Here is a 24476-nt window from a genome sequence, read left to right as displayed (position 1 = left end):
CTTAATTTGTACCGACCAAAGTATGTCGTTATCGTGATTTGGATGTGGACCGACATACTCTGATCTTGACAGCTGTGAATGTAGTGCGATCTATCGGGCACAGCTTCCCCTCGCTTGCGACACTGCGGTTGTTTAAAAATAGCCGTCAACACACATCGCGGCTTCTGTAAATTTGTGACCCTGGGATGTCGAAATCGTTTTTCTTGGCAACATGTTGCTCAGCACGCAGCAGGAATCTTACTTCAGCGAAGACTGATTGTGGCAACAGACCGTGGCACTGACATTAAGTATACACCACTAAAACTAATCACCGCCCTCTGAATGGGGTGCTATTAATATCCCTACCTGGGGCTTTAAACTGCGTTGATGTAGTGCTCTAGCAGGGCCGTAACCAGGGGGGGGGTTAGGGGGTTCTGACCCCCCCCCCGAAATTTTTTTCTGGGTACGGCCCTGGTCGGTGCACTGGCAGCCAGCCGATTTTAATCTCCACCTCTGCGCACGCGCAGTGGCGCCGGTCGGCCACCGGGTACCAAACCGGAACCGGTTCTCCGGTTTGCTGTAACTCTCCATTATATGCCACCGATGCACATGATTCATAGGCGAAAATAAGACAATAGACACTTTCAAAATGGCCGCCGTTGTCCCCGAAAACCCCCCCCGAAATTTTTTTCTGGGTACGGCCCTGCTCTATCATAATCATTTCAAGCTGCTCTCATTCGCTGTAACTACATAATAGCTTATGCCATTCCACGTTACTGCTACTCATTGATTGCCTCAGAGTACTCTTAACTTTTTATACGTGTAACAGAAAAGCCATCACAAACATTGACAAATTAATGTTTATGCAAGCTATTTATACTCATAAAGTGCTAGCGGGAGTAAATTAAATGCGCGTAGATAAGAAGTGAGTAATTTCCTGGCACCATACATCACTCGTGGAACATTAGCACCTCGCATAAACTGAACGAAGTGTGGAAAGTATGTATCTATTATTTTTAATCTTAGTATGGCTTTTACCTATTTTTACGTGCTAATTACAGTACAAAGATAGCCTGCACAAGCCTTTGTGTACTGCCACATAATCATGGCCCAAGCTTTTTTCCAGCTGTGGAATGTCATTTGCTGCAGCAGGTTTTCAAGCGGGACCTCGGGCAGTTTTTTTAGCTGCCCAATCTTACTACTACATTTCCAGAATACCTTGGCTTTACTCCTCCCAGCGTTTATCCTCGTAGAAACTGAGAGAGAGGAGATAGCTTTAAGGAGAAAGCAGTCAATTAGTTAGCTTTGTAGTTCCTCTGACACTCTTCCCATGCTTCGTCGTACATTGCAGCATCCTAGCTAACTGGTCGTTTTTTTTGTTTTTTTTTATTGCTTTAGAACTTGGTGACTCCTTTTAACATTTTCTGTCATTAATGCATAGAAAATTTTTTAATTTCAGCTCACCTTTTATGCCTGATTTCAGATCTGGAGAGGTAGCATGTCCTAAATGGATAGCATATTAATGGATGATTCGAGGTACATAGCAAGTTCTAGATATTGGCGAATCCAGCGAAATCGACGGCACTAAGCGGCTAGAATAGAAAGTTGTGGCGGCAGGTTCACTCTCTAGCCTTTCAGAGCAAATCAGATATTCACAGCCCTTGGCGGTCACAACACGAAGCCGTGAAAGTAGGTTAAAAAAATACAACAAAAATCGGCAGTAGAGAAATCAATCTTTAAAACAAATGAACCTTGGCTTTTTTTATTTATTTTTTTGCTATGTATGTTTTTTGAGAAGCATGCCTTTGCTTTAGCTAAAGTGCATTCTGGAGTGTTCCAAGAAAACTTCAGTGGTGGCTGTCAAAGTCTGTTTCTGAAATTTTGTGTGTGAAGAGATGAAACAGGGCCCCTTCCATATCATCAAGATTCCCTTATGGCTCAAGTGACCAGACGTCCCGATTTAGGCAGGACAGGTCCCGCTTTTCCGGCCATGGTCTTGCTGTCCCTCCAGCGTGCTTGTGGGACGTCTTGTCCCGCTTCAGCTGCCCCAAACCCCGAATTTAAAAAAAAAAAAAATGTGCGGTTAAATGAAAATATTGCACCAGTGAGAAATTGCTTTCCCTGATGAAGGTACAAAATATGCTTGGCAGAGAAGATGATGAAGCTGAAGGTTAATTTGCATATGACATCTGAACAGTACTATGGACATAGAATCTACAAAAATAAGTACTATACTAAAGAAATATTCCAACCCAATGTATTAGATGTGCATGCCAAACAGTATGCAAATGGCAAGAAAAAGCAATGTGGACGGTGTATACAAAATAATAAAAAGATCCGATTTGTTACCAAATTTAAACTTCATCAAGTCTCGCAGCACAATAATCCCTTCCCATATGCGTCCCGCTTTGGGGCCCGAGCAACATGGTCACTTGCGGCGCTCTGAGGGTGCTATGCTGTCCCTCTCGGAACATTAGTTACTTTGCGATGTAAACCACCAATATCTCCTCAGTCGAATGAACCACTTGATTAATTATAGCAAGTTTTTGCTTCCCTACCCAAATGCTGACATTTTTTAGCAACTAAATATAATGCACTAATTTTTTTTATTGAACATGTTTGGTGGGAATGAGATAGTACCAACAAAAACTGTTTAAAAAAATACTTTGCTTTGAAAGTCTGTTGAGGTGCATTTCTTCAATTCTTTTTTTTTTTTTTTTTTGCTTTATTTGAAATATTAGGTCTCTCAGTTACTTTGCACTTGACATACTTTTTCCGTACGTTTCACCCTACACCGACAAAGATATATTACTTTTTGAAGTCGGAATTATGGGCACTGACCTGGAGATGTAATGTTGAGGCTTGGATAACAGTTAGGGTGTTACTACATCTGAATATTCCTTTCGTTACTGGTGTTCTATCCTTTGTTCACTTTCCTGTTGAAGGGTGATTTGCATTTTCACTTTTAAATAGATGGTGCTCAAATATATCCTTCCCTTATGTTTGAGGATTTTTTTTTTGTTGTGGGAAAGCAGATTTCTTTTTGTAATTGCAAACTTCTTACACTCTCATTGCTTTCTTTTTCTACTTTAATTGAGTAAGGAGAGCTGAAGCTTGCAAGGTCCTTTACATACCTGGCATTAACCACATACATGCATCCAAAGTAATCAACTATTCTGGTAGAAAAGAAAGGGGAAAACAATTTGAAGGGCAGTCCTCACAGTCATATGCTCCTGCAGTTCTTACTTTGCACGGCTTTCTTGTCCCGAAGGGCAGACGTAAAACTATTATAAAGAGCCCGTGTGAACCAGCCTTGAAAGGGCACTAAAGTAGTTTCTGATATTGTCTATTTATGGTCATAACTCAATCTACGACCTCTAAGAATTCCAAAAATCCCGAGATTAGAGTGATGCGCATTCAATTTTCCTTTCACAAATGGCGTAGAAGCCAGGGGGTGCCATCGGACGTGTAACAGCCAATCGCAAGCAATCTCTTCCTGCGCCCGAATTGCACACATTCAAAAATCAGTCTGCCGTTGGTAGGCTGCCATGTGAAAAGCAATCATTCGCAATTGTCTGTTGGGCGATCTGATGTTGTTTTTTTATTTTTTCCCGCCAAATTGTTTTGGTGCTTAAATGTATGTATGCCCATAGATTGAGTTATGACCATAAATAGACAATCTCAGAAACCACATTAGTGCCTCTTTAACTTCCGACTTTAAATCTCCATACCACAAATTGAACTTTTCTTGCTTTTTTTTTAAAATAAAACCTCATTCGTTTTTTTCATTGGTCCAGGTATGGACTTGTCTGTCCCGTCGACGTCAGCCTCCAGCGACAGCCTGATCTCGTGCGAGCCTTCCTCCGCCGTCTCCTCCAAGGCCCTCATTGAATGCATCCGGTTGCGACCACTCTTCTGGTGAGGGACGAACGCCACTGGTGACGCCGCGTCACCCTACTCGCCCGCATGGCAGGAAAGAAGGGTAATGGGGCTCCGGGCTTTGCGCGAGATGGACCGTTTCAGTGTTATATGCTCTAAATCCTGGGTCCTCAAACTGGGTTAGCCAGGAGTTCCCCAGAGTACCCCTGGGGGTTCCCTAAGCTCCCAAAACTCGCTCGGCCATCCCTGCCCCAAAGTAAAGTGTTCTTCCTGTTCAAGCGTTATTTGATAAGATCCGAGCCATCCATTTATGCGTGACTATGTGCCACACATTCCCTAGGATGTACCTTATTGCTACAAGGTCTGCAAGCTTCTGGGCTGCTTTACTGCACCATTGCCGAGACTAGGAGGAGGTCCTCGATTACTCGTCAAAAAAAGAAAGGCATTCCTCGAGATTAAAAAAATTTGAGAACCCCTGCTCTAACGTGCAGGCCCACAATATCTTTTATTTGAGAATGAATTTGAAGGTACATTCCGCAGAGATGTATGGCAGGCAATGGAAGAGTCACTTTTAAAGACGTCGGTTTCTTTTTTCTTGCTGGCGACTGGTACGGGTGGAGCCCAGACATCGACAAAAGTTGAGTCTAGCCCTAATTCAAGGGCGCAGAAACGCGCAAGGCATTGCCTTTTTTGCATTTGACAAAAATCTAAGAGAGGCTGTTTTTTTTCTAGGTTATCTTTAATTTTTGGGTGGGCGCTTGCTCGGTATGTCGCAGTATCACTCGATCCGTTGCATTTCCTTGACCCCTTACACCTGTTGTCTCTCTCGTCTCGGCCTCTGCGGACGAGCAGCAGCCTGTCGCCTGAGACGGAGCGGGGGGCGGACCTGCCCCTGAGCGGCCCCGCCAGCAGCAGCAGCGGGAGCGAGGAGATGGGCCTGCCCGAGCCCTGGCCCCCTGAGCAGGAGGGGGGGGCCCGCATGGGGGGCCCAGACCTGGTGGCACCGCCCCCGCCTTTCTCCTCCCCGGTGCACTCGGCCCTCTTCACGGCCTCGGACGAGCTGCTGCACGACGTCAAGGGTGGGCCCCTTTTTCGAGGTCTCTCTCTCGTCGCAGCTCCAACCTCTTGTTTTCTAAAGGGTTGTGTAAATGGAGCACGGCAAATAGAAAATCTGCGCGCTTCTAAAAGTGTGTGCATTTGTTTTTAGTGACGACATCAACCACACAAATGGCTTGCCTCCTCGCTGTCGTCTCTTACCCTTTCTTGTTTTTGGGAGATTGGGGTCCGATAACAACAGTGGAGGTCTTGACGACGGCCAGCAGAGCGTGTGGTTGGCTGTCCGGACCCTCGCGTTGAGTGCACTCGCAGCCTCTGTCCAAGGACAGAAGCAAAAATAGTTTTCCCCCCAGCTAAAAAAATGTCTTGAAGCAAATAGAACCGGAGGAAAACCTAGAAACCTGCCCTTCCGGTACAGCAAATGCCGTGCTCTGTGTCTACTGTGTCCTATTTGGTCAGTCCTTTAGTCATGGCTTTTGTGTATGCAAGATTTTCGGAATTGGTGCTATACTTTCATTTTTTCTTTGAGTTCGAGAGTAGTAGAAGCTACAAGAGCGAGCTCTAAACTTTTGGCGCCCCTGCCAATCATGCATGCTTGTGCAGTGCAAAAATTATTTGGTGGAAGCTTTGTTTAGGAGCAACGTGCTCATACTCTTAGGTTTTGCTTCGCTCTTGTGTAAAGTGGAAGAAACTGTTGGTGGCCTTCTTTGGAAGCTTCTTTTTGTGGTGTTTGGTGTACCGGTTTGAACAGTGTCCAACACTGACATTCGGGAGTTTTAGTGGGTCATATTTTCGTAGAACAATATTGGTGACGGAGCTTGCGCCGCTGCTTTGAAGGATCTCTTGAAGTGCACGCCTTTGAAATTATGAACCGCTTTTGGCATTATAAACAGCCTTTGGCATTACGAACAACCTGACGGTGTCCCCTTGTTTTTGATGCCTTGGCCATCTATTTGTAGTTAATGCCAACGAGAGAAATGCGATCGTTATCTTGTTCATACACGGTGGACTCCTGTGCGGGACATTTTTAGGTATCTAAAGGATGTCCTTTTCATACGAGTTCAGAGACTACCACCTTCGTGCATGCTCAAACATTGGGAATGGAATTTTTCGGCTGTCCGTGCGAGGATATTTCGGTGCTCAATTTTTACTGCCACTCATTACGGCTAGTTCAGACATTTGTGTTTCGAGTACGGCTGACTGCATTACGACTGGTCATGACGAGGTACCATGCCGGGTCGCTATAACAACTGAGGGTCACCTGTCACATTCAAAGTGTAGCAACGAAATGCATCACGCTGGACATAAAAGCCCGAACCAGCTCTTAAAATTCAAGTCATTCAGAACGGTCGGTTTGGGTACTTAGGTAAACATTGCAAGAATGCAAGTAGTGCCACAAATAAAAACGAGTAGAAGAGGAGAAGCAGACGAGCCGTTCGTTTCTGTAGTTGTTTTAACGGGACGAGAACGATGCGGCGTCTCTCCCGGATGCCCGGCATCTAGCACGCACTCGTTTTCCTCCGCAGCGCTTTGACCGTGTGCTCAAGGCTCGGGAGACGGCAAAGTTTGAATGCAGGCGGGCGAAGCAGTCGAAAGACCTCCTTGCCGTTCCCATCTTGTCAGGGGCTGGTCCCCGTCCGTAGCACTCCTGGAACGGATCTCTGACTGGCGTGTTTAGGGCCCTATCCTGCCCGTGCACCAAAAGTGGTCCCGAAGTGCCAAAAGAATGACGTCGCAAAGGCCCGAGTGTCGCGCCGTCGGACGTCGCAATCCTGGGGGGTTGGCCGTAGACGCGGTACCTGCAAAAATCGCGAGTAAACGCACGTGTTGCCGTGGTCACGGCGTCCAACTCGTGGCTGCCGAAGCTTTTGTGGACTGTCACGCAAGAGGGCAACCTGCGCCAGAACAGGCATGCGACACTTCTTTGAAGTCATCGGACGGAAATCTACACTTCTTTTAATGCGGTAAACGTACCAGTCGAAGACACGTTCCATAGGCACCGTGGTAGCGCGCTTATAACAATGTGCTGCTTATACTGATCGGTTTCTTGAGTTTCTAGTCCAGATACAACGATAATCGGTTAAAACGATCACATTTTTTGGGCTTTTCTAGTTATCGTTGCGAACGTATTGCGCTGCATCTGTGTTGGGGTGGCCAAAATTGACCGGGGCGGGGTCGTCCCGTGCAGCGGCAGCGGGGAAGGCGGCGCTTTGCGAGGCCCTGTCTGACGTGCCCCGCCCCGACCGCCTTCCAGCGCCGGAGTCCTCGCTGCCTGGGGTGTGCGGCCTGCGCAACCTGGGCAACACGTGCTTCATGAACGCGGGGCTGCAGTGCCTGCTGAGCAACGGCCCGCTGGTGCGCTTCTTCCTGCCCGGCGGGGAAGGGGCCCGGGCGGGGGTGGGCCGGGACTCTCTCACGGCTCGCCTGGCCTCCCTTGTGGGCCAGGTGTGGAGCGGGGCCTACGCCTGCCTGCGGCCGGCCCTCTTCAAGGAGGCCCTGGGGGCCTCCTGCCCGCAGTTCAGGGACTGCAGACAGGTGGGCCTGGGGGGTGAGGGTGACGCGGCCGGAACTCGAGACTGAAGGTTTAGGGGCGAGGTCAAGAGCTAACCCACGCTGCCGATTTCTTCGTTCACACAGAGTGTTACAGGGCGGGTGTCCACGAATTGAGTGCGTCACATTACAAAAGAGTGTCACGAAAAATTGTCGCACGGCAGCTAAATTTAGTAGACTTGCATCACACTTAATTTAGCTAATCAGTTAATCCCGAGGAGACAAATATACCCATCTTGCCACTGCGCATTCTGCCCCGACTTCATCCGTAGGATTAAGATTCTATTAATTTTTGTATTACCTTACAGCTCTACTGCAGAGTCTGTGTTTGCAATATTGAACAAACACATGCATGTGCAACGCGCATGTGCAAATAACATTTCTTGCATAAAAATTTTCAAGTTTCTTTTAATGTGTAAAGGGGGTCACTACCCCCCCCCCCCCCCCCCTGCTTAAAAAAAAAAAACATTCTCTACAGAAAAAGTTGATTTTGAAAAATGCCCTATTTACATCTGCCAACATCTAGAGAGCATTCTCGGAAAGTTTCATTTGTTTACTGTGCATAGTTATTTCTTTATAAATTACTTTCAGTCCACTTATGCTAAAGAAACGGTAGAAGTTCGGGCCCTTTGAATTTGTGTTTCTTCCATCTAATTTTTGGCATAAATCCCACCTTAATAAAACTTGCTTCTGTATGAAACTATTGAAAGACTTGATATTTGTGGCTTATATGCCAAAATTTTATGGAGCCGGTTACTATGAACTTAGATTTTGCAATTTGATGATCCTTTATTAAGAAAACTTTTAATTAGCAAAACTTAGTAAATTTTATAAAAAGATATATATTTGTTTTCATAATTTTTTTTTACTTGAAAAATTCATATTTTCTGAAATTTATATAGGAACTGGCAACAGGTATTCCAGTATTCATTCCAACATTAAAATATGTGGTTATCAACACCATTTCTCAACGATAGATTCATTGAGCAGATTCCATGCAAAGCTATGCTCTACTTCTTTTTGTGGGTATAGTATTTCCTAAGATTGGTTCACAGGGCTGAAACTTTGTACGCCCTCCTTCTATACGGCTACAAACACCACCTGCCAATGCCCCGCCAAGTGCGTGAGCAGTTCAGAAATTGACATTCCCAGGTGTTGTCCCCCCTTATATCATCTCGGGTCAAAGAGAAACGATTGTACAAGTGTGCTAAATAGGGACATGTTACAAAAAAGAAAATCGGAATTTACAATCTTTTGAGAAAGGATGTTCCACTTTATTATTTTTGGAGTAGTGAACTATAAGTGATTTTACTTTAATATGGTTGGATCATGTAATGGTTTTACTTTAGATTGGTTGGATCATTGTACAATGTGATTTTACTTTCGAATGGTTGGATCATTTTGGAATTATTTCCTAGTGTATGAATTAATCGAGGCTTTAAATCAGCTTTCCCTACAATCTTTTTATATTTCTGGTGCCCGAAATGAAAAGTTCTGTGTTGGTGGCATGAGGCTTTCTAAAGTGAGCTTTGGTTTTTCCAGCATGACTGCCAGGAGTTTCTGACCCTGCTCCTTGACACCCTGCATGAACAAACAAATCGGGCCGGCTGCACCAGCCCCGGAGTAGAGGACACTGGCTCCCCCCAGGGCAGCGACTCTGCAGGCTCCTGGGACAACAACCTGAGCTTCAGGTCTGTATCATTTGTAGTTGTGCGTCTACACCGAAAAGCACCTCATTTTGCTACTGTCTCGCACTGTTCATAGCCTATGCAAGCTCATAATAAATGGGCTGGTTATTGTTTTACATGAGTGGAGTTTGTCATATATTCTGTCTAGGTCTTTGTTTCCTGGCACCTCTGGAGCAACCTTCTATAGAAGTTTTAGGGAAGAGTGTTACTGGGCTTTAGGGAACTATGGCTGGCTTCTAGAGAAGAACTTCTAGGGGTAGATAGCTGGACCTGCTTCAGTCTTGGCATTGCAACACGGGCCCTAGGCAATCACACGCAGCAACTGAATTGCTACGATTTGGCATCATCGTCATTCAATCTTAATGTTTTACACTATTTAGAAACACAATTATGCACAAAGACGTGCTTTTATATCTGTAAATGGCCTTGAGAATGCTAACTCGTCTCCCTAAAATTATTTAGTCATGAAATTGATCCATTTCAAACCAGAACTAAGTTAAACCCCATCTTTAGTAGTCGTCATCACCACTGCAGGAGTGTCATGAAAATACAGCATTCCTGATTGACTGCTGCCGCTTCAAATGTCTCAGAGTTGTCAGGGTTGCTCGCCCGTTTCGAGCCGGATGCGATCCCAGTAATTCGTGTTGCAGTGCGGGGATCTAGGGAAAGCTAGGGAACAACTTGCCAGCAACCCCGAAATCTCTGGGAAAATTGTTCCGTCTGAAGCGGGCCTTATATGTGGAAACGGGAAAACAGACTAGGGAACAGTGTGACTAGTTTGTATGAAACCACTTCCCTATACAAGATCTAGGGAACAACTCCTTAGGTTCTGCCCCTTTGTACCCCAGGCTGCGTCCCTTCCCCGAGGAGGTGCAGCCGTTGTGCGAGAGCAAGTATTCTGAGGCAGAGGAGAGTGCAGTTGTTGTGGAGACAGCTGTGGGAGGGGACAGCCCGGCCACCACAGCCGCCGTGGCGGTGGCCGCCATTGGCCGACGTCGCATGCTGCCCTCCCTCGAAGACCTCGCCAAGGATAGCAAGGTGGGAAAGCTCTCTGCTCAACTCGTGAAGGACATCGGCAAAATTTGATTCTTCTCGATTTCGTGTTCAGCTGCGAGCGCATTGGCATTCTACTCGGACGATGCGCAACCCTGCGAATTTTGTTATCCGATGGTATTTGCCCATTCCCTCTCAGGGCCCCAGTCTGGTTGCACGTGCCCCGGAGGAAGGGGATGTGTCCTGTCCCCGGGAAGGAGGGCGTGTCCTGCGATGCGGGGGAGGAGGCGCTCGCGTGCGGGGTGCATCGCCCGACGGAGGCTCTTCCCCCAAGAGGCCCCGCCTCTCCTGCGGGCCCTGGGAGTCCCGGCAGGGCCTACTGGGAGGGGCCAGGGAGGAGCTGTGCGCCCAGCAGGCCTGGGCCCAGTACGCCGCCCGCAACCAGTCCGTCGTTGTGGACACCTTCCAGGGGCAGTTCCAGAGCACAGTGAGTGTTTCTCCTCGCTTTCTTTGCTCGTTTTAGTTACTGATAGGGCGGGAATGGCAGGGCGGGTCTTGCGAACGCCCTGCCTGCAGCATGCGCCCCGTGCCTTCCTCCATTCTTTGGCTGCTTGCGCGTGCGCTCGAGGCGCACAAGATGGCGAAGCATTGTTGAAGGTGGGAAGTTTCTGCTGGGGGTGGAACAACTGAAGCTCCTCCTTATTCTTCTCATTTTGTCAGTGACTATAGTGCTGGCCTGAGGAACCTGAAACTTTTTTTTGACAGCCAAGCAACCCCTCCTAGATAGACTTGGCATTGACGCAGCGAAGCAGTGCAGAACCGCTGCATCAATGACAAATCTAGCTGGCATTTGGCTCATAGTTGTGCATCAGTGGGGGCTTTACTTGGGGGCTGGAACGGTACTGGATGTTTGGGAGTTCTTAGGGAACCCATGGGGCTACCTTGGGAACGCCTTTTGAGAACCTGCAATGGCAGCATGTTGTCGGGGGCTGTAAGGAAGCAAGCAATGGGTTGGAACAGCATAGGAAATTGATGTACTTACGGTGGCATTTTGGTTTATCGACGAGTGGGAAGTCGCGTAATTGCAGTTGACGTCTCCGGAATCTGGAAGCAAAAATGTTAAGATCCAATGATGTGGACATTGTTGATCGCACGGGGGATGAACCTTTCATATATTTTGTGTTGCTTATAGGAAAGTATGCAAGAATTTTCTTTTTGAGGAGCCTAGAAAAATATGAAGCAGGAGAGAGTAACTGATAAGCTGCACATAATAGAAATCAGCTTGTCCTTTTTTTTTTTTTCATGTTTATGGTTACAGATGCAGAACACCTGCTGATTCACACTATCTTTGTTAATAGAACCCACCAAGAGTCAGTCTACTCGAGATTAAATAAAAATAAAATTTTTGTAGGGACACGTAAGACGAGAAATAAATTTCTTTTGAAGATATGTTTTTGTACCCCTGCTGCATGCGAGCGAGCAATTTCGCAAGTGCCACAAATGGGGAGAAGCCCTGTTTTTGTGACACCTGTGACGGTGTGCTGTGAACTTGGCGCTCGTGATGAGCACTTCTCCGGTTGTGACTTGCAGGTAGTGTGTTCCGAGTGTGGGCACGTCTCGGTGACCTACGAGCCCTTCATGTACCTGCCCGTGCCGCTGCCCCATGCCATGGAGAGGCAGATCGGTGAGTCGAGGAGGAGTGGGCTCGCAGGACTGCAGCTGTCTCGCATAATTTCGAAATTCTTGGGTTTATGGGCCTACGTACGGCTCAAAAGACAGTTCCGAAGAAACGAAGCATGACGGTAGCACCACTGGGTACGGAACTCGTGGAGCAGGGTGGAAGGTATCCATTTCGATTTTTCTTTTTTCCGTCTTCAAGTTGCAGTGTATCCGTGTAGCCATTCTTGTTAGACGGACCTTTAGTTTGGGGATTGCTCGTGCCTTGCTTCGTGGTAATCGAGCTTTGAAGTTGACCGTGTTTGGAAGCAACTGATTACCAGGCGGCTTTTCTCTTCCTTGCTCGGCTAGGCTGTTTCGTCCTGACCGATTGCGACACAAATGACTATTTCAGGCTGAGGCTGAACTGGCAAGTGCATCTTTTGTGCACAGAAGGTGTAGGGCAACTAGCTTACCTGCATTGTTAATCCCTGCAAAGTTTCGTGCCAGAAATAACATCACTCAAAACCTCCCACTCTCATGGTCCGAGAGTCTATACTCGGCGCCAACTATTTTGTGCCATGTTTGCTAGGTTAGCATAGCTTGCACAGTGCTCTAGCGCAGTCAAAGCTACTTGCGCAAGCGCGTGGCTTTGTTTGGAGTCTCCTTCGCGCGAGAGTGTGTGGAAATGGGGGGGGACACAAGATGAAATCATGAGCTCTCGCAGCAGCGCGGGGTCGTGGCACCGTGGATGCTACAATAATAGCCTCGACAATGCAGCACGGAATAGTCAATGCCGAGTATAGGGTTCAAAACGCCCAGATCCAACTTTATGAGACAATGTGGACCAAGAGCTCGAACGGTTCATAGATTGATCAACAATCTCTTTATTACTCTTTAGTGTGCAGCCTCACTATCTAAGGACTGCACTGTCGTTGCCAACGGGGCCGCGAAGAGGGATTAAATGGGGTGGGGTTAGGTGACGACGGGAGAGCCTCTCTTCTCGAATTCACTTCGAAAGACGAGTCAAGAAACTGTTTTCCGCCGACGTGGCACGTGAATGGCGGTGGGTGGTCGTTCCAGTGGTGACGTACGTACCCCTGGGTGCCGGAGTGCCCACCCGCTACCTGGTGCGGGTGCCTAAGCAGGAGAGGGTGTCCCGGCTTAGCCAGGCCCTGGAGGAGATGATGGAGGAGAAGCCGCCCCACGGGGTGGCCCTGGCCGAGGTGGCAGACTGCCTCGTCCACAGGGTGCTGGTGAGTTCTTGGGCCCGTTGCTTGCTCGCTCGCGCGTTCGGGCGCGAGTGCTCCTTGGAAGGAGGAAGAAACTAGAGTGATAAATAAAGCGGTTAACGGAGCTGGTTATCGCGCAACACGGAAATTGTAGCACCAAGAGCATGCTTATCAAAGCACTTGTGGCGTCTTTTCTGTTGTCGTGTTCTCTGTGCTTATTATACAAAAGGCTCAAACTACTAGTTCACACAATTGGGTTTAAGGGGTGACACCACCTTCAAGTGTCAACTTTTAAACCAGTCACTCAATATTGATGAAATTTTGAGGGTCTATTTAAATCCTTACCTAAACTCACTGCATGAAGTTCCATCTCTGTAGGACAATTTTCCGATAAGCTATAGGAGGAGGTTTACAGCCATTGATGTAAGTCTCCTCAGTTAAAGAGGAAATCTATCATATAAAATTGCTTTAAAAACATTGAGCATTTCTAAGGTTCAGGTTCAACTAGAACATATGGGAAGTGTGGCTATCTATTCTTTTACACTAGAAAAATAAATATCCAGCCACATTCCTTATTAAAGTTCAGTTTAGAAACATCCATAGCGAAGAATAAATTGGGCAATTTATTGAAATGATTGATTTCCTAAACTGAAAGTTGCTGCAAAAAAGTAAAACTGAGGAAAAACCTGTTTGAAGTTTCAACATCACATTTGATTTTACAGGTGGTGGTAGAAACTGAAGGCACCAAGAGCATAGGTGGTGCCTTCTGCTTACACCCAATCTCCTGCATGGCTTTGCCGAGAGAGTCCGAGCCTTGATAGCTTTCTTCGAGTGTCATTTTGTTGTCAGCATGTGGACATTGATCATGAAACTAGTGAGGAATCGGACATGCTTGCAATACACTAACCAGCCACGGCAATTGTGGGTGGGGCAAGCATCATCAAGAAGCAAAGCAGACGAAACTATGCTACTTTTTGTAATTGAATGTCGGTTTTAGTTTGTTTTCTGTTCAATCAGGACAAGCTTTTAGATTCTTGTCCATGTGCATAGCCTCTTCCACGTGAAAGCTGGACTCCTACGACGTTCTTGCCCAAATAGTGTTTACTCTCGAACAAAGACGTTTAATGTACTGAAACTGCGAAGAAATGCTCTTTCCAACGAGAGTGTGATCATCGTTCTAGGGCGTACCAATGCAGAGGTACAGCACTTAGGAAATAGGAAACATGAATTGTTCACATTTGCAGAATGTACGATTTTGCATCGTCGGCTGATTGAAAATGTTTTGTTCCTCCGTAGATAGTTCAGATATTGCAATAAAAATTTGCACTAGTATCCACTGTTAGTTGTGGAGCCACAATACATTAGGGAAGTATGTTTTTTCTAAAAATATGTAATTTTAGGGTAGCAATTCTCCTCAAGTGTGACCGACTGCATGGCAACCGCGTGTAAACGCTAGCAACGAGAGAATGCACTAGCATCGCCTATTGGGCAGTCAGTATTTGCAATATCAAACCTATCTACCGTTTACAGGAAATGGCTCCTTGTAACTTTGTTAAAATTATTTCGAGCTCACGATAAAAGAATAAGGCGTAAGAAATAATTTTCGTATTTTGTGCGTGCCTGGCACTCTCTGACCGGCGATTGTCTCTGTGCTCCGCGTCAGGACGGCGACATGGCGGTCCGTTGCGTCGGAGACAACGACCGTGCAGTGTATGCCTTTGCCCTGGGTCCCCCCGAGGACCCGCCCCCCTGCGAGGGGGAGGAGGGAGGGACGGGGCCCGGAGCCAGCCAGGGGACGGAGCCCGCACTGGGCCTGCCCCCGCACCGTGCCTGGCACTCGTGCGCCATCTGCCTGGAGGACATGGCGGACGACCACCTGCATGTGCACCCTTCGTGCCGCTGCCTGCTCTGCCGCAACTGCGTCGAGGTGAGCGAGAAAAGCCCCCGTTTGGATTTTAAAGACAAGCCCGCTACGTGTGTGAATGGATGAATGGATGGTACCCGAGTCCTTCGTATCGGGTTGTGGCTAGCGTGCACGGTGATGCGCAGTAAAGGAGACGCGTCATAGCATTTTGCCACTCCGGGAAACTGAACCCATAGACCTTTTTCGCTTACTCTCATCCCCAGCCACCCGGTAGGCATATCCGTTGTGGGCGACGAAAAACTAATAAAACATTTCAACCTGCAAATAGTAAAATAATAGAGGAGAGACAAGATGAGAATGGGTGACAGTTACGCTTATATTCTAAATGTATTCTATTGGCACGGAGACGACAAAAGAAATGTTTTCTCCCATATTGGACGGGTCAATATTTCAAGACGGCGGCGCCCTTGTGAAGAAGGTATATAATGGAATCTCCTTAATTTTAACCCGAGGGGGATCAGAACTTTGTTTGAATAATGTAAGGTTTGAATTACCGGGAGTTTCCTTCCTACAAACACATAGGACAGGACCTGCGTGTTACTTTGAATTATTCGCGAGTCGAGTTCCACTGTATACTTCCGTGCCTTCGAGTGCAACTGGGCTGAAGAGGAGAGTGTCGGGTCTTGCTTCACTGTTTCAGCCATACTCTTTTTTACCCGCTGTATTATACTTCTAGAACATATTTTTGAATTGTTTTATTTTTGAAGAAACTTCCGAGCTTTTCGATAATTTCAACTTTCAAGCCCCACAGCCAAACTTTTAATTTCCCGCAACTTTCTGTTTATGAATGAAGAGGATGATATCTGCAGTGCCACTGGGTATCGTGTGAAACGTAACAGCTTCTTTTCCTTTTCAGATTTCTTGCAAGCACTATGGGAGTGATTCATTAATATGTCCGGTGAGACATCACTATTTTTTTTTTCTTAGAAATAGGAATTTGTGGCTGCTGAAACTTGACTGACTGTGTTTCCTTCGTGCAGGTCTGTAACTTGCCCGTGAAAGCTGAAGATGAGTTTATACCCGTGACCAGGATGAGTGACCACAAGTTCAGGTCGAGGTAGCTTTTTTTTTAGCTTCTACATCTTTTACAAAAACAAAACCTCTTCTTTTTTTTTTCTTTTTTTTAATTAATGTTGCATTTGTTAAAAGTAATTTTATTTGCTCGCAGAACTCCTGACGAATGCTGTCAGAAATTTGCATCGCTGTAGCCAAAGCATTTTTGTTTCCAGACTAAATTAACATGCCAGCACCAGAAAAACGGGCCATTATAAATACCATTGCCCAATGACTGCTTTCCTTGGAAACATTGCGTTGCATCCTCTTTCACTACTAGGGAACTACCCCGCAAAGCTTGTGCAAACGTCGGCTGCACACGCTTTCAAGGGCTACCAAACGCAACCCTAATTTTTGGTAGAATGGGCACGCAATGGCTAAAGCTCCCACCCACCCTCCTGCACCGCAAGTGTTGCTGCGCGAGCGCATAATTTCGATCTCGAACGGGCGAGGCATTCGGTACGATGCTACGGTGCTTGAAACTCGCCTCTGACTGGCGTGTTTACCACCCCGTTCCACCCGTGCATTAAAAATCGTCCCGAAGTGGCAATAAATAATGTTGCCACGTCTGGAAAAAAAAAAAAAAAAAAAGCACGAAAGACTGCGAGGGGTCGTTGCAGAATCCCGATTCCTGGTTGCCTCGCTCGCTCCTTACGGTCAACGCCGTCACCGTTGGGTTCCAGGCCCGTGACGGTTGCCCTGCTGTTCTGCCAAGAGGGCAGCGCCCCCTGGAGGCTCCCCGCACTGCTTAGGGTGGCCTGCCACAGCCAAGCCGGAGACCTGTACGCGGCGGCCGGCGCCCACCTGCCCCCAGGTGCGTGACGGAGCGGCCTTCGAGTCAACCTCTGAACTTTCCCGGGGCCCAATCTGGGGTGAAGGAGAGGGTTTGTGTGTCTAATGATGGTGGAGCGTGCGAACGACGGGAACCTTAAATTCGAGCTGCGTTATGTTGGAGGGTTGGGCATCTGATTGTCGAAGTGCAAGATTGGAGGGATTGTGTCGGATATTACCTAGAAGACAGTGCCTGCGCCTTTTCTCTTCCGACGTCATCACTAACTGATCCACTCGGCGCTGGCTATCTTGCAAGCACATCACGCGGTGTCTTGCAATGAGTGCGTGGCGAGAGCGTCTGCCGCGTTGTCACACATCCTTGTCGAGTTTCGGCGTGCTTGCCGCGTGGGGCAGGTCGTGGATCTACTGTCGATGAAGTAGGAGAGAAGCACATCACGGGCTTGTCTTCTGGGCAGTGTTGTATTCCCTCAGAATCGCGCAAAATTAAAGTCGCCGTCGGGCTATGAATTTGGCCGAAGCTCCACCTCCGGCATGCACTCATTGCCCTCCTCTGCACTTTGGCTGTGCAGACGACAAAGTGTTATCATTGGCAGAAAGAAAATTCAAGCTGGAGATAGAGCATCTACTGAACTTTTAACCTGTCGCCGACTATAGTTATCTATCGAAGAAATCATATACATCCAAGGACTCGGAAAAGCCAAGTTTGATCTGTCTTCTGAAACAAACTTGAAAAGAACAGCCTCGTACTGTTGTATGTTGGTATAGCGTGGACGCAGCCCCGAGACATTGGCCGCTGCTCTGGAACTTCTCGCGACAAGTGGTTGCCAAGGTTCCTCGATCCCTCCTTCATTTCATGCGCTCCCCGACAGGTGCGTGCTACTGGCTGTGCCTAGTGGACTCATCAGGGCGCCGGTGTTCGCGGTGTCCGGGCCGTTGCCCCGGGTGCGAGGTGGCGCGTGCAGGGGAGGTGTGCCTGCAGCCGGGAGACTGCCTGGCGCTGCGCCGACCTCCCGACGAAGCCCCGCCCCTGGAGGCGGGACCGGAGGCGGAGCATGGCGGCCCCTCCCTGCCTGTCGTGGACCACTCCTCCATGGGGAAGCTGAGGCCCTCTGGGAGCGGGGGGGCACTCACCCTCTACGACTGCCTCAGGGCGTTCAGTGAGAGGTGAGGGAGAGACAACGGCACCGAGCCCTTTACTCCTCGTGGCAGCCGTGGGGCTTTGAGGCGAAGAAAAATGGACACACCGGGCACCGCGCATTGATGCGGAGAGAAAGTTGTCTGCTTCTAGCACAGGAGTTGCGGTGACGTCGGATTGATGCTGAGTTCTGATTGGCTTTGATTGAAAGGATAGTGAGTAGACCTCAATGTTAGATGCCTTCACGTGCACCCACTATTTTTTTTCAACAAGCCAATAAGAGCTCGGCGTTCCAACATTATCGCAACCCACTGATCTCTATGACAATTGCTGGATCGCGTTTGCCCGCTCCGCGAATGCGGCCACTGGCGACCATCTTTTTAGTAGAGTTATATTACCTCTAGCCAAGGTACAGCTGCTGCAGCCACTATCATCCATCCATGGCAGACAGCGTTATAGCAGTTGTGTGGCCGGCTGCCATCAAAATAGTAGCGTGGGTGATATTTCGTGCTTGAGTGAAATTGTTTGACGAAACATGTTTTTGAAACCCAGCGTGAATGGTAGCCCGATCTTTGAGGACCCGGTGAAAGTTTCACGAAATCGCAGCACCGGGGAAAAGCAGCACAGCACGCATCAAAAGCAAACGCCGGTACGGAGTCTGCTCTCGATGCGAGCGGCGCTGCTTTACACCTGGTGCTGCGCTTTCGTAGAGCTTTCGCCAGGTCCTCAAAGATGAGGCTACCGTTCACGCCGGGTTTCAAGAATCTGCTTCGTCGAACAACTTCAATCAAGCACAAAATATCACCCACGATACAGAGTACTAGATCCATGGCTATTTTATGGCAGCCTGCCGCCATTGCGCTGTCCGCCATATTACTATGATGGCTAGAGATGATATAACTCTACCATAAAGATGGCCGACCATGGCCGCGTTCCTGTCCGTAGGCGGAGCTGGTCAAACGCGATCCAGCAAATAGACATAGAGATCAGTGTCGCAACCCCTGCAAAGAAGCAGACAAACTTGCCCTCCGCATTGTTTCGCCTGTTCCCTCGTATTTTTTGCGCGGTTTTGTTTTCGATGTGCATCACCAACTCAGCCAAGTTTATAGACGCTTTGCAGCAGTTGTGCATGGGCGCCACCATAACCGACCTTCAGTTCTTGTTTCCTCTTATTACATTTACTTCACTTCATCGTTACCATAACGGGGAAGGTATTGCCATTTTAGTTTCTACAGTGTCCTTCTCCACAGCATTGGCCTTTCTGGAGGCTTGTCAACGCCCGCTTTAGTGGCTCGGCATCTGGGAAAGACAAAAGAAGGTCAGCAATGGCGGCTGTAATTTGGCGCGTGTGTAAAGCGTCTATATATTCTTCCTAAAGTTGCCTTTGATATGTCTGCTTGTGGATTTCTCTGTGCACAGATTTATGCCTGCCTGTATTATTTACAGCCGAGCTGTTAAGGGCTAGTTTCCCGAGGATTGTGTCCCCCGCAAAGAAATGTCGACACAAAACTCTGGACAGCTACCGCCATCTATGAGCGACGGCGGCAACCAGACAACCGGCTTGCCGGCCTCGCTCATAGATGGCGGCAACGTTTCCAGCCTCTCCACCCTGGTTTTCACCAGAGTGGAAAGGCTGAATTTCTCTAGACGTCGTCCTCGAGGTCGTCCTCGACGTCATCCTTGAGGTTGTCCGAGAGGTCGTTCTTGGGGTTGTCATAGAAGTCGTTCTTGAGGTTGTCATAGAAGTCGTTCTTGAGGTTGTCATAGAAGTCATCCTTGAGGTCGTCGTAGACGTTGTCCTTGAGGTCGTCGTAGAAGTTGTCCCTGAGGTCATCCTAGACTTTGTCCCTGAGGTCATCCTAGACTTTGTCCCTGAGAGGTCATCCTAGACTTTGTCCCTGAGGTCATCCTAGACTTCGTCCTTGAGGTCATCCAAGAAGTCGTGCTTCAGGTCGTCCCATTATAGTCAGCTTCGCTGGTCTTCCTTCTTCACCAGAGTGGAAAGGCTGAAAGTTTTTACAGTAGATTTCTTATAAACATTCTAGAGAATAGTTTGTCAGGTTGATTTGCGTTTCACCGCCTTGAAACTGCAGAGCATAGCCGCAGACATTAGTGGTCCCGGTATGGCCAAATTACTGGCCAGGCTTGGATAAATGCAAAGAAGCAAAATACCACTGGCAAGGTCAATACTAAGTCTTTTCTAGCTTTATTTTGCGAATGCACACACATGTCAAGCACTGTATAAAGAACTTAAAGGAGCTGTGCAACAATTTCAGGGCTTTGCTTAAATAATTGTGGAAGTTGATGCAGTGAACTTCTGCAGTGAACTACAGAAAACAGATTTTGCCTGGATACCCTAGTTTTTACTTAAAAAAATGAAAAAGATCCAGGTTTTTGCCGCCTCTCAACTCGTGCATCGTCTTCCGGGTCACGTGCACAGTGACGTCACTAGAGTAGGCGCGGAGTTCCGGAAAAGTTCTCTCTTTAGAGCCATCAGCGAGCAGCGAGAACTCATCCGCTGCCGACTGCGTGACCACCCGTCCTTGCCCGTCCGGCGCTGTTCCCCTCCCCATCCGGCTTTTGGCGGCTGTTCGCGGTTTTGTGGACCTAGGATAGATGGCGCCACTAAAACTCCGTATAATAAAAGTTGTCGATGATACCAGGGTGTTGACGCATTTATATATACGTTGGAACGACAAGATTTGTAAAAAGAGTTACCTTTTATCGAGCAGGTATTCGCACAACTTGCTATCTTTCTTACAACGACCCAAGTGACGTCACGCCGCTTGTTTCTCATGGCCGCCGCTCGTGGCTGCAGGTCGGGAAATATTCCAAGTTTTGCCTCGCTATTACGCGGCGGAATCGCAACATTGCGATGAAAGGAGGTGTGTTTTCTGCCATTTGTGACACAGTGAACAATATCAAAAGCAGAAAATGCCAATTCTTTCAACGTTAAAATCGTTGCACAGCTCCTTTAAGTTGACAAACAGCCTCCACGGATCTCGGCAAAACTAACGTGCCTACCTTATCTCGCTCTCTTTCCTTTTCTGGGGACCGCCAATGCACTAATTGCATGTGCAGTTTACTCCGCTCCATTCCAGAAATGCTTCAGACTCCCGTCGACTTCATTACAACAGAGTTTGACTGCGTACATTAGCTTTCGAAATTCAATGCACATGCTAGGCAGGGGCTAGCCTGTTCCCGATTCAGAGGTGTTAGCCATATTTCTCTTAGTTTTGTGAACAATTGCAGCCACTTGTACTGAGCACTGCCCTGTCTCACTCTGTTCCCGCTCTTGGCGCATTTTGGCCTTAGCAGCCCTTGTGCCATGAAACCCCAATCAATCAATCAATCCCTCTGTCCCTCGCAGCGAGACGCTGGACGAGCAGAACCCCTGGTTTTGCCCGACGTGCTGCGGAAACAAGAGGGCTCGCAAAACGCTCTCCGTCTGGCGCTCCCCCGACACCCTCATGGTCTACCTGAAGAGGCAAGTCTCCCCATTTTTTGTGCCACTAGGGTGGCCATGCCGGTCAGGTTTTGTTGGCCGGTGGTTACGAGGAGTCCCCGTTGGTTGACCCGTGGGTGGGGCTGTGCTTTCAAATGGACAGGGCACATCTAAAGAGGGTAGCTGAACTTAGTTTCGCTTTAAGTGAGGGTAGCAGAAGCCACAAGAGCGAGCTCCGGGCTTTCCACGTCTGCCAAGCGTGCGTGTGCTTGTGCAGTGCAAGCACTGTTCGGGGAAACTTGCTTGTAGCTTCAGCTTTGCTGGCACCTAAAGTGAATCGAAGTATGGTACTAAATGCTTGGGAATCCCATTAGAATTGACGGTCAAAACGAGAAATCTGTGATTGCCGTGGAATTTGGGCGACTGGGGGAGAGTCCAGGATCCTTGGTCTAACCAGATTTTACAAACATAGCCTGCCAACGGGTGCTACTTCAGCATATGCCTTCTTCAATGCGCACATGCTTCAACTCGGTCGCACGGCGTACCGGCGACGCGGATGCTTGTAGCACGACTCCAGTCAACTCTTAACACCCTTGACTGTTCACTTTAAAGCAAGTAGGCAGGCTTTCTGGTTGAGGATAGACCTGGCAACCCTGGAGCGAGGGGACAAAAAAGGGACGGAGACACAAAACTCCGAAAATCCTGACGTTTCCCACGTTGCAGGTTTGTGTTTCACGAGTACTCTGGCAGCAAGGTGGACGACCGTGTGGAGTTTCCCCTGGAGGGCCTGGACCTGGGGCCCTTTGTATCGGGGCCCTGCCCCGGGGGATCCTGTCTCTACGACCTGCACGCCTACATCTGCCACTTCGGAGGTGGGCCACTCCTCCACTTTAAGGGGCAATGTCATGTTTGGAACAATGGCCCCTGGTTGTCCATGTGCAAGAGGGCTGGATGCTAAAGCACAGTTTTAGATGTGAAATATTCACGAGTGTTATGGGTTGACCCCCACACAGCACGGTAGTGTGTGACATTGTTAATCTCTGCAAACTGTGATTGCATAGTCAGCCTCATGTCTTCTTTAAAACCAAGGCTGACATTTGGCACTGCAAAACGACGAGGAGATCTCAAACGCATATCCTTTTGCTCGGATGTTTAATTTTGAACGGATCAGTTTGGCACAACCTCACCTATGCTCTCGTTCGACTCAACAAAAGTTCGGCCGAGCTCTTTCACTATTTGCCACGCCCACAGACTGTCTGGTTTCTTCACCAGCGTTCCCACGGCGTTTCCCGACGACGCCCGCAGAAAAATGGCACGTTGGACCCTTTGTTTACCCCCAAGCTGACGGTGCGGTGGAAGCTACTTGCCCATTGGACCAGTCGTACATTCAATTTTGCCGCAGGAGGCGCTGGGCCGACGAAAGGGAGGCAGTTGATTGGTCCGGCAGGCTACCGCATTGTCGGCATAGAGTGTAACGGAGCTTAGCACTCTAGCTAGCCTTGCTGACTGGGGCGCTTTCCACATCTTCGGCAGGGGTGAACTGTGGCCACTACACGGCGTACACGCGCCACTGGTCGTCCGGGGAGTGGTACCACTACAACGACGAGGCAGCCTGCAAGCAGGCGCCACGCCAAGAGGACCACGCCAACGCGTACATCCTGTTCTACCAGCGGAGGGGTACAGGTGGGTGCTGCTCAGTGTTGCTTACTCTTTGGAATAAGGAGGTTTTTGGGACGGGGCAATTGCTTTCACTCCGGCCTAATCCTCGCGCTCATCTCTGGGTGCACGTTGACCATAGCCACACTGTCAGCGTTCCATCTCGAGGCTCTAAATCTTGCAGTTTTGCCAAACCGATATTGTGGACGGATCCGGTTTTCGTGGCGTTGTTGCCAAGCGTTTGCTGAACGTGCCCTCGCGACGTTTCCCAATTTCTATATTTCTAGCTTTAATCTGATCGTCGTGATCTAAAGGCCCGTTCACACTCTTGCGACTGCTTGCGACCTCTTAAACCTGGGTTCCTTAAAGGAGCTGTGCAACGATATTCAGTTGGAATGTTTTTCACTATACACGAGCTTACTGGCACTAGTGGGAGTCAAGGATACTCGTACGCAATGCCACTGGCCAAGAAACTCCTTTGTTGCGGCGTAATTTCAAAGACAAAAGCGATCATTTTTCATTCAATCTCTCCTTTGCAAAATTTCATGACGTAACGTGGGGATCGCAGTACACCCATATGACGATATTTGAATGCTGTTCATAGATTGGACCCGAGCATTGCGTGGGCACTCGATTTGGGCTCGTGATAATTACTAGCTCGAGAAGCATTCGGGTAGTGGCCCGTGTCCAATCGCTGCAACGACGACAATAACCGAGCCATAACAATCTCTGGAATTCACCGCATGTCCTGTGCTTTGCCAACACCAGCGCGTGGCTGTGATCTACATTGGCGGCATATAATCGGCTCCAGATCACGTGGCCGCTTGTTCTGACTGCGAGTTGAGGGGGTGAACGCTGCTCGTTTTTTTTAAATTTTTTTCTGGGACTTCTATTGCGTAGGGTGAAAAACGAACGCGTGTTTCATAGGTCATTAACGTCAGGGATCCGTTCTAAGTGGTATTTGCGCAAAGTACAAAAATTGTTGCATCGCCCCTTTAAAACTTGTTAAACCAGAAAACACACTGGCGCCATCTATTGGGAAGCAGTGTAAACTCGGTGGTCCGGCATATTTTTTATTTCTCGAGAATTATTCTTTCTTTCTTGGCTCGAAAAACTTTTGACAATGTTATAAACGAGCCTTTCTATGGGTATTACGCACATTTGACCTCGAAAATCCCGCAAAACCTTCGCTCTTGTGAAATGCAGTTCCAGGGTCACCGCATAGATGGCGCCACAATGTCAGTATGATTCCTCATTCTAAAAACATTTAAGAAGTTGTAAGAGATCTCGTCTCTCTCAGTCGTACTCGGTCGCAAGAGTGTGAACGGGCCTCAAGAATTCAAGAAATAAGAAAATTGTTGACAGTGCGCCCTGTTTGGAGTTAAAAAGCACGTTCGAATTCAGACTTGCGACATGTGTCGCAGAACGGAGGAGCAAG

At 48.2% G+C, this 24476-nt stretch overlaps 1 protein-coding gene across 3 annotated transcripts in view; it reads left to right on the top strand.

Annotated features, from left to right (window-relative positions):
* The window catches only part of LOC8036272, a 29695-nt gene that overhangs the window by 1002 nt on the left and 4217 nt on the right, over positions 1-24476 (top strand). For 2 of the 3 annotated variants that reach the window (XM_029976088.3, XM_042294090.1), the window contains exons 2-17: positions 3777-3897; positions 4711-4937; positions 7103-7449; positions 9007-9155; positions 10001-10190; positions 10345-10632; positions 11736-11829; positions 12885-13057; positions 14697-14960; positions 15814-15855; positions 15938-16014; positions 16694-16824; positions 17672-17966; positions 21308-21424; positions 22106-22254; positions 22916-23065. In XM_029976088.3, coding sequence (XP_029831948.3) covers positions 3779-3897; positions 4711-4937; positions 7103-7449; positions 9007-9155; positions 10001-10190; positions 10345-10632; positions 11736-11829; positions 12885-13057; positions 14697-14960; positions 15814-15855; positions 15938-16014; positions 16694-16824; positions 17672-17966; positions 21308-21424; positions 22106-22254; positions 22916-23065 — 2812 coding nt within the window. In that variant the 5' untranslated portion in view covers positions 3777-3778. The remainder of the gene's footprint in view (positions 1-3776; positions 3898-4710; positions 4938-7102; positions 7450-9006; positions 9156-10000; positions 10191-10344; positions 10633-11735; positions 11830-12884; positions 13058-14696; positions 14961-15813; positions 15856-15937; positions 16015-16693; positions 16825-17671; positions 17967-21307; positions 21425-22105; positions 22255-22915; positions 23066-24476) is intronic. The other variant, XM_042294091.1, reaches the window with a different exon arrangement.

Source organism: Ixodes scapularis, unplaced genomic scaffold (genome assembly GCF_016920785.2).
Source record: "Ixodes scapularis isolate PalLabHiFi unplaced genomic scaffold, ASM1692078v2 PGA_scaffold5__190_contigs__length_132052651, whole genome shotgun sequence".
NCBI lineage: Eukaryota > Metazoa > Arthropoda > Arachnida > Ixodida > Ixodidae > Ixodes > Ixodes scapularis.
The sequence above is the reverse complement of the archived record's forward strand: the minus strand, read 5'-3'. Positions and strand labels throughout refer to the sequence as shown.